Raw genomic sequence first — 9,361 nt, forward strand, 5'->3', positions numbered from 1 at the left:
TGACAGCGCTGCCAGCGAGCAAGGCCTCGGATGCTGGTCTCCCCGCGCGAGCTCGGCGGGGAAAGTTTTGCTTCTGCCGCCACCTATGGGGGGAACTGAGCGTGTGGCCACGAGCAAACCTGCGCCCCGGCACCGCGGCGACGCAGCTCCATGGCTTTCCCACGGCCCCAGCCTCGCCAGATATTTGAAGTCATGCTGAGCTCCCAGTTAAGGGCACTCAGCTTTAATATGGATAAGCTGAGGGGCACCTGGGGGGCTCCGTAGGTTAAGCGTCTGACTTCAGCTCAGGCCATGATCTCACAGCTCGAGAGTTGGAGCCCTGTGTCCGCCCTGTGCTGACAGCTCAGACAGAGCCTGGAGCCTGTTTGGGATTCGGTGTCTCCCTCTCTCTCGGCCCCTCCCGAGCTCATGCTCTGTCTCTGTCTCTCAACAATAATTAAACACTAGAAAAAATGTTTTAAACTAAAAATAAAATGGATAAGCTGATACTTGTTGATATGATAAATGTGTAAGTCCCTAGACAAATTGGACACAAAAATCGGCATTTAGTATGTGCCTGCTGCATGCATGACTGGCCCCAACCAGACAGGAGTGGTAACAGTATCATCAGCAGCCTGTAAAACTCCTTTCTCTGGAAGCCTTCTGCCTGGGGTGGCGCTGTGAGCTCACCGCCGCCCCACACCCGAGCGGGGTCTCACCTGGCCTTGGACCTGTCGCAGGACTTGCTGCCGTTGACCGCGGCAATGGCTGTCTGGGTGCTATTTCGTCTCATTGCCTTCGAAATTAACTACTTCGGAATCTGTGGATTCTGAAAAAGAAGACGGCAAAGAGTCAGCACGGGCTGGCGGGCAGACTTTCTCATTCACCTTATCAAGCCGCCAGAATGGAGCCAGTGGGTCCGGAAGGTCATCAGCTGATCTCGCAGGTTACTGGAGAACAGTGTCGAAAGCCTCAGGCAGGTCCCCCACGTGACTTCATACTAAACTGCAGGTTTCGGGGGGGGGACTGGGGGGGTATCTTATGTCAACACTGTATCACTAATCTGCCTGTGTCCAGATCACACACCCGCGCCACACACATCACAATCACGCACCCTCTGGTTTCCTCAAAGCCGCCAGAATAAACATTTTAAATGTTCTCATGTTTCTTCCTTGTTTTAAAACCTCCCAACTGCTGCTGGGGTACTGGGGTGGCTCAGTCAGTTAAGCATTCGACTCTTGGTTTTGGCGCGGGTCATGGTCTCCCAGTTCGTGAGTTCGAGCCCCTCATCGGGCTCTGCGCCGACAGCCTGGAGTCTCTCTGTCTCTGCCACGCCCCCACTCATGCTCACTTGCTCTCTCTCTCTCTCTCTCTCTCCCTCTCTTAAAATAAATAAAAGTTAAAAAAACAACAGCATCTGCTTCCTACTGTCCTTAGGATTAAAACCAAGCCCTTAATGGTGTCACAAGGCTCTGCGGGACAGCCCTGGCCTGCTTCTCCATCGGTCTCCCTCTCCCCAGGCCCCGGAGCCTCAGCCACAGAGGCCCTTGGCCGTCCGTCGGATGTGGCCTTCCTGCACAGAAGCTCTGTTTTCAGAGCCGCAGCCCCCTCACCTAGACCACCCATCCGTCAGGTCTGCCTCATGCTCTCCTCCTCCCGAAGATCAGTGGTTCTCAAACTCCAGTGTCCATCACAACCGCTCGGAGGGCTTGTTAGGAACCGATCTCTGGGCCCAGCTCCAGACCCTGATCCTAGCTCTAGATCCTGGGGAGGGTGGGGCCTGAGAAGTCGCCTCGCTGGAAAGTTCCCAGGGGATACCGCTGCTGCCCAAGACCACGGCCACAGGTGCAGCCTTCCTTGGCACCCCCACACTAGGCCCCGCCCCCACGACACACCTGCATCACCACTTCTGCTGTCCTTCATAGCCCTCAGCCCTGTGTGCCATGACTTGGTAGGAGTATTCAGGTAATGCTTGCCTCGTAGACTAAGTTCCAAAAAAAGCAAGGGCCGGGTCAATTTGTGTAATCAGTACAGCCCCAGGTCCTGGGCTACTGACTAGCGTTCAAGGGTGTTCAGACTCATCGAATGAACGAATGAATTTGCTTCCACTGCTGAACCTTGGTAAGTTAAGGCAGAAATCCCTGCCTTTGACCTTGGCCTCCTGCTCTCTGTCTAAGCAGTTGGCGAGGACTGTCAAGTTCACCTGCAAAACACTCATCAGTCTATTCCTTGCCCCACTCCATCCCTGATATCACTGCCCCGTACATCCCCCCTCATCTGGGTTACAGAAATAACCCCGCACATCGCTTCCAGATCCCACCTTCTCCCTCCAACCCTTCTCCTGTGTGGCCAGGATTTTTCTTTCTAACACATGGATATAGTTGTGTGTGACTCCCTGGCTTAAAAACGTGTAATGTGAAACTCTACATGTGTTAGAATCTCATAGAACATGTCAAACTAATGAGACCGGAATACAGTCTGTAGTTTAGTCACTAGTACAGGCCCAGTGGCTGATTTCATCCCCGTATGACGGTTATTTGGGAAGGGGTCATCACGATGCAGTGTCGGGGGGTGGCTCTGGGATGCACAGAGGAACTCTCTGTACTGACTCTGTAACAGATTTGGGAGTCTAAAATTATTAAGTTTAAAAAAGAAAAAAACAACAACCTAGACTGCTTCTCCAGGGTATCGGGACTGAAGCCAAACTGCTAACTAACTGTGGGGGACAGGACCCGCCATTAATAACCCGTCCCCCAGCCACGGCAGGTCCCAGCACGCCCCGCGGACGGCATTGTCACACAGCCTTCCGAACGTGCTGTGTCGTTCCCCACCTCTTAGGAGGACACACACGCTTTGGCTACGATTTCCTTCCACCCCTTCTGCCTGCACGTTGCAATTCGTCTTTCAAGATTGGGGGTGCATCCCCTCCTTCGTGAGGCCTTCCTTCCTATCTTCCTTAAACAAAACTAATCGTGCTTTTATGGAGAATCTGGTCTCATAGTTTTGTTTTGCCAATTGCTTTATTTAATAGAGGACAGGGGCGCCTGGGTGGCTCAGCCGGTCAAGTGTCAGACTCTTGATTTCAGCTCACATCATGGTCTCACGGTTCATGGGATTGAGCCCCACTTCGGGCTCTGCACTGGCAGCATGGAGACTACTTAGGATTCTCTCTCTCTCCCTCTCTCTCTCTCTCTGCCTCTCCCCAACTCGTGCTCTCTCTGTCTCTGTCTCTCTCTCAAAATAAATAAACTTTAAATAAAAATAAAGAAAAGGACAAAAAGGTAAAGGCACCGTAATTCCATTCCTTTGCTGTGGGGCCAGGTGGAACCACTAGTATAAAGTGAAAGTATGACTTTCCAGGCCATCACTCTAGCCCTAACTCTATGTTCACTCTAATCCTCTGCTTCAGGAATTTTCTGCGGGCTGTTTACCTGTGGCCCCTGCGGGTCAGTGAGCCCCTCCAGCGGAGGGATTGGCTAATCTCCCTGCCTCACACCGGTGCCTACACAGCGAGCTTTGTTCCGATGTAGCACAGTGGACACCTACCACCGTGAGGGCAAGAAAGCTAAGCTAACTTGACCCTTGACTCTGAAAGCTAAGCAGGGCCCAGAGTCTTAGCATGGCGCTCTGATGAGTCCTGTGTCGGTCATCTCTGACTTCACATCACCCTCAGTTTGGGTTCTCTAAATAGAGAACTCTGAGGCATTAATTAATTCCTTCAGAACGCGGTGAGGCAGAGATTAAGAAGCCATAGGAAACCGATGCCCCCACACAAGCACCAAGTCACTGGCCATCAAATACACTTCTGACCACACGCAAACACAATCAGAGGGCTGTTCCACTGATACGTGTGTTTATATGCCGGATAAGTATTAATGTCCACTTTGTAACAGATGCTATTTATATCAGAATCATAACAAAAGTGCCATCCATCTGCCTTGGCACCCAGAGAAAACATAATTCAACACAAGAGTGAGAAAGAACTGTGCACAGCCAAACAGAAATGGCATCAGAAGCAAAAACTGTTGGAACTGGTATCATGGGGAGGGGGGGCGGGGGGGGAGACTGTCACTTGGAAAAAGTTGCAAGCGACACAAAAGATTTTGGCAGTTAAATCCGAATACTTGAGAAAAAAAATCTTCTCCTTGTCTAACCTGATTATCATATGGATGCTTTATTGTATTTTGGAACACATACCCTAGAAAGTTCCCTTTTTAGCCTTCCACACACTCACTCGGTCATTTACTGAGCGTCTATACTTTTGGACGATGGGAAGAACAAAGAGTTTAGAGTCAAGAAGACTTAGGGTCAAATTGGTTCCACTATCTACCATCCAACTTGCAAGTTAATTAACCTCTTCCTGACCCAGTTTCCTCAGCTGAAAAATGGAAGTAACGCTTCTCTTTAAAGCAAGTATTCTTTTTTTTCCCTAAATTTTGTAATGTTTATTTATTTTGGAGAGGGAGATTGAGCAGGGAGGGGGCGGGGGGGGGTGCGGGAGGGGCAGAGGATCTGAAGCAGGCTCTGGGCTCTGAGCTGTCAGCACAGATCCCGATGCGGGGCTCAAACCCACGAACTGCAAGATCATGACCTGAGCTAAAAAGTAGGATGCTTAACCGCCTTAGCCACATAGGCACCCCTTTAAAGCAGGTATTCTTCACCTAGAATCTAGGGAAGTGGTCCACCTGTGGGCTTTGGTAGATCTTCAAACCCTCAGGGGTTAAATGTAAAAGTGTTACGAGATGATTTTTCTAAGGGGATATATTACTTTCACCAGCTTCTTAAAGGGCAAGTGAACCAAAAATGCTTAAGTGCCATGGCCCTACAGGCTGTGGAAGCGTCAGGGGAAACATATCTAAAGCACCTGACACACAGTAGGTTGTGTTCACTATTTGGTAGCTGCTATTATTTTCAGGTCTCGGGAACATACAGAAGCCTTGATCGTAGAGGGCACAGGGCGGAAATGTACAGAGTTACCATGTAAGGCGTTGAGTGTCCTCTCAGGGCTTTATAAAACCACAAAGGAGGGTAAACCAAAGTCAGTCCAGGAAAAAACCCCAGTAGTAGCCAGTGACAGGGCGGAGGCACCGAGGGTTATCAGGACAGTGACATGACCATCACCACAGAGTCCTTGATGCCTAGACAGGCCCCGGCATATGGCAGGTGCTGAATGAATAACTCTTATGTAAATGAGCAAGCAAAGACTGGAACCACCCCAGGGGACCGGACAGCAGCATTTACCAAGTCCGGGCAGGGGGAGAAATTCAGAAGGTGTTACTTCTGAGTTCTGTTCTGTTCCTGTTACTGTTCAGAGTTCTTTCATTTCAAATATTCCACACAAACGTGACAGTCCCTACTCTGTCCCTAGCGGGTTAGGACCCCGAGCCTGCACCTGAGCCATCTGGTAGTAATCGAGCCCTGCCCAGGTTCTGCGATGAAGACCTGCATGGTAGAAAAGCTTTAGTTTTTCAGAGGAATTAAAATGCTCTCTTTGGACAAAATGAATTCAATTTCTCTCTCTTTTTTTATTTTCTTTTTTCTTTTTTTTTTTTTAAATGTTTTTTATTTATTTCTAGGAGAGAGAGAGAGACAGCATGAGTAGGGGGAGGGTCAGAGAGAGAGGGAGTCACAGACTCCGAAACAGGCTCCAGGCTCTGAGCTGGCAGTCAGCACAGAGCCCGACCCGGGGCTCGAACCCACGAACCGCGAGATCATGACCCAAGCGAAAGTCGGACGCTTAACCGACTAAGCCACCCAGGCGCCCCTATTTTCTTTTTTCTTGAGTCGACAAGAGGCTCACAACTAAATCTGCTTTCAAAAAGCCCAACTATATTAAGCAGTATGGACAAACAGAGTATTTTCTCTCCTCTGGATATTATTTTCCTATTCTACTTGCATTCCTCATGATTCTGACTTATGTGTTTTTTATTTTACTGTATTATATGTATTCTTACGACTCATCTCAAAGCCTGAGGGGTCGCATGGAGTCTATCAGTATTTGAGTGCTAGAGCACTGGTCAGGCACACAGAGTTCCTACCGTCCGGCAATCCTGGAGTAGAAGGCACGCTCTACCATTCATGGCCCTGGAAGCCCCTTAACTTCCCTGAGTCCCTGCTGCGTTATCTATAAAATGGGAAAAGTTAGCTATGCCTTTTTGTAAGCACGTGGTAAGAACTAAATTTAAAAATGGACGTGAGGCCCCCCGGCTGTGCCTGGAACACAGTTAAGTGCTCCGTAAGTATTCACCAGGAGTACTAGTACTTTAGGACCAGTAGTAGGAGAAGTCATAAAACTCCAGGGGCGCCCACGTGGCTCAGTCGGTTAAGCACCTGACTCTTGATTTCGGCTCAGGTCATGATCTCACAGTTCATGGGATGGAGCCCCGCATCAGGCTGACACCATGGAGCCTGCTTGAGATTCTATCTCTCTGTCTCTCTCTGCCCATCTCCCCCCCCCACCAAAAAAAATAAATAAACTTTTTTTAAAAGGCATAAAACTGCAAATAAGTGGAGAGAAAAAACAACAGTAGTACCCAAAACAAAGCCAACAAAAAAAAAAAAAGAGAGCAGTAAAAGGTTAAAACCAAGAGAAGAAAAAGTGGAAACTGAAGCTCTTTAGACCTGGAAATATAATATATTTATATGTTACCTCTATTCCCAGACTTTTCTCAAACAGATCCCTTTCCTTGAGGACTCCTCTTCCAAATGGCGTGGATATCCTGGATAGCATCTTGCTGAAGGTGAGTTAATATTGAAAAATTGCAAGAATCCCACCTCTATGAGCCTACACTTAAATATACTTCACCAAAAGGCCAACTCACTCGTGGTGTTTAAAGGAAGAAAGCAACCAACTGTTAGCTCCTGGTCTCACATTTTCCCATGTTCGTCATACAGCCTGCTCTCCCATCCTGGCAGGCTCTGGGGCCATCCAGGAAGACCTCCAGTGACCCTCAGCACCTGCCAACCTTACACATCCACTTTCGATACACACCTGCCAAGAAGCCTTATTAAAGCAACTGTCTTGTCAACAGCCAGGGGCCGCCCAGTGGCTTCCCACGCTGGGTGGGCACCAGATCACGAAACATCTTCCTGGAGCCAGTTCTGTGTCCATGTGCCGGTCAGCTGCCAGAGATCTCTGTGATCTCTGGGGCAGGGGTGAATGGCTGGAAAAGGGGCAGGGGAGAGGCCAAAGTCAGAGAGCAAATTTCAAGTCTCAAGCGAGCATTTCTTGACAAATTTCTGCAAGTGCCAGAAAGAAGAGGCAAAGGAAAGCACAAGCAATGAAAATAACACCCTTTGTCCTCAAGGAGATCGCAGTGAGGTTGACTGGGAAGCAAATATGTTCACAGATAATCCCAGGGGTCATGCCTGATTCAGTTTCGAACCTCACAACCTCCCTCCCCCCCCACCAACTAAGCCAAGTCAATGTTTGTTGAATGGAAGAAAATGGGAAGAAAAAAAGAAAGAAAGAGATGAAGGGACTACGGTATGTGAAAGTCGAATTTATTTACAGCATCTCTGAAAGTCCATCCATTTAGGGGCACACAGGACTCGAGAAACAGTATTAAGCGACTCTCTTTGAAAGTCAACTAAGAGTCCTCTCAACAGGGTAAGGCATTCTGAGAGGCAAAGAGCTTTCAGGAGGGAAGGAAAGGAAAGACGGAGAAGGAGAAGCAAAGGATAGGGGTGCCTCAGCCAATGATCTTAAGCATGCTCTTTGCAACAGAACGTTTCACAAAGTGCTTTCTGGACAAAATTTCTGAGGGAGGTAAGGATAACTGTGTGTGGTCTGAAGACGAAAGAATGTCCTAGGAAGAGGTTTGTTGGTTTGTTTTTGTTTTTGTTTTTTTAAACACGAGCCAAGTGCTGGGTTTGAATTCTGGCTCTGCATCTTCCCAGTTGTGTAAGTTTGGACGATCCCCTTCGCTCCACACGGTTCAAGTCGCCCTCTACAGGGGGGAGTTAATGACACTCAAGATCGCTGGGCGGACAAATGGCATAAGGGACATGAAACATTCTGTAAACCGGAGTAATTGAAGGCAGTGCCACACATTTCCCGTGTGACCCTCACAAATCCGGGGAGGAAGATGTCACCACCTTCCACATTGTGGTACGTCTTCCCCAAATACGATGTCAGCCCCCGGGGAGAGGACCGCACCTGTCACCGCAGCAGCGCCAGGGCCCACGACGGCGGCTGACACACGTGCTGAATGGGTAAGCGAGTTACCAACCCAAGGTCACGTTTGCGGGAGGGAGGCTCCGCATCTCGGAGGTGGCGGTGGGCAGCAGCCGCCTCAGGACGTTGGGACCCTCGGAGCCGCCCGCCCCGGCCCTCCTCTTGCCCTCTGCTCGCGCGCAGGGCCCGAGCCCCGTGGCCGCGCCGCCTTACCCGAGTCCCCTTCTGGATTCTCCGCCTCGCGGGGCCACAGCAGAGCGCCGGGACCCCGGGCCGCTCTGTCACAGAAGCCCAGCCCACACGCCTTCTCTAGGACGCTGTTGCCCGAGCAACGAGGGCACTCGCTGATTGGAAAATGAGTCCGCGCACCCGGCAAGGAGAGGGACTTCGATTGGCTACGTCGGTAAGTGAGGGGCGTGACCAGCTCTGCCCGCTGCTCCGCCCCCGCGGGAGGAACTTCCGCCGGAAGCCCGAGTTCTAGGCGCGGGAACCCGAGGAGCGCTGGGGCGACGGGTGTCATGGAAAGAGGTTTCTGTGACGCGGCCTTCGCGCGAGCTGGCGGTCGGACTGGTCCCTCGGAACCAGTTCGAAGCGCGTGTCCAGAGCGAAAGCCGGCCCCTCACGAGAAGCCTAGCGTAGCCGCGCGGGGAGGGAGGGGTGTCTGTGCGCCGCATCGGGCACGTGCTGCGGCCTTGCTCAGAGGCAGTGCGCATGTGTGGTTGTGCCCGGAGGCTCCCCGCCCCCACCCCCAGGAGCCCGAGGGCAGCGAGGAGGCGGCGCCAGCTTCTCCCTGCGCGTTCCCCGCCCCCGGGCAGTGCTACCGGCACAGTCCCCCTGATTACTTACAGTTTAGGGGTAGGAAGCCGAGACGGGGAGGGGTCTTCGGTCCCAGGACACGCAGCTGGTCCATAGCAGAACCAGAGATGGAACCAAGGCAGGCTAGGCCCGGCGCTCCGTTGTCGGGGAGAAGGGACCAGAGTGGCAGCCCTGCTGGGAATCCCCTGCACCCGTTTCCGGCGGCGGCCAAGCGATCCTCTGCGCCCAAGGTCATCGGCCACCTGACCGCACATCACGCGGAAGCTGGTCTTCCTTCTCACAGAGACGTGCTGCGGTCTTCTCTTGCTCAGACCTCCCGCACCCTCCCTCGCCATGCGGGGCGCGTGGCCTCACCGCCAGCCCCCTCGAATCCGTTTGAGTGGAGCACAC

At 51.5% G+C, this 9,361-nt stretch overlaps 1 protein-coding gene across 7 annotated transcripts in view; it reads right to left on the reverse strand.

The window, feature by feature from the left end:
- EFCAB6 (EF-hand calcium binding domain 6) overlaps positions 1-9,105 on the reverse strand; it is a 239,973-nt gene extending 230,868 nt beyond the window's left edge. For 4 of the 7 annotated variants that reach the window (XM_077757994.1, XM_077758002.1, XM_077758001.1 and 1 more), the window contains exons 1-3: positions 8,369-8,455; positions 6,971-7,142; positions 699-808 (exon numbers count right to left, since the gene is read on the reverse strand). In XM_077757994.1, coding sequence (XP_077614120.1) covers positions 699-772 — 74 coding nt within the window. In that variant the 5' untranslated portion in view covers positions 773-808; positions 6,971-7,142; positions 8,369-8,455. The other 3 variants (XM_077757996.1, XM_077757995.1, XM_077757999.1) reach the window with 3 other exon arrangements.
- Positions 9,106-9,361: the final 256 nt, after the last annotated feature.

Source organism: Crocuta crocuta, unplaced genomic scaffold, assembly GCF_008692635.1.
Source record: "Crocuta crocuta isolate KB4526 unplaced genomic scaffold, BGI_CrCroc_1.0 scaffold143, whole genome shotgun sequence".
NCBI lineage: Eukaryota > Metazoa > Chordata > Mammalia > Carnivora > Hyaenidae > Crocuta > Crocuta crocuta.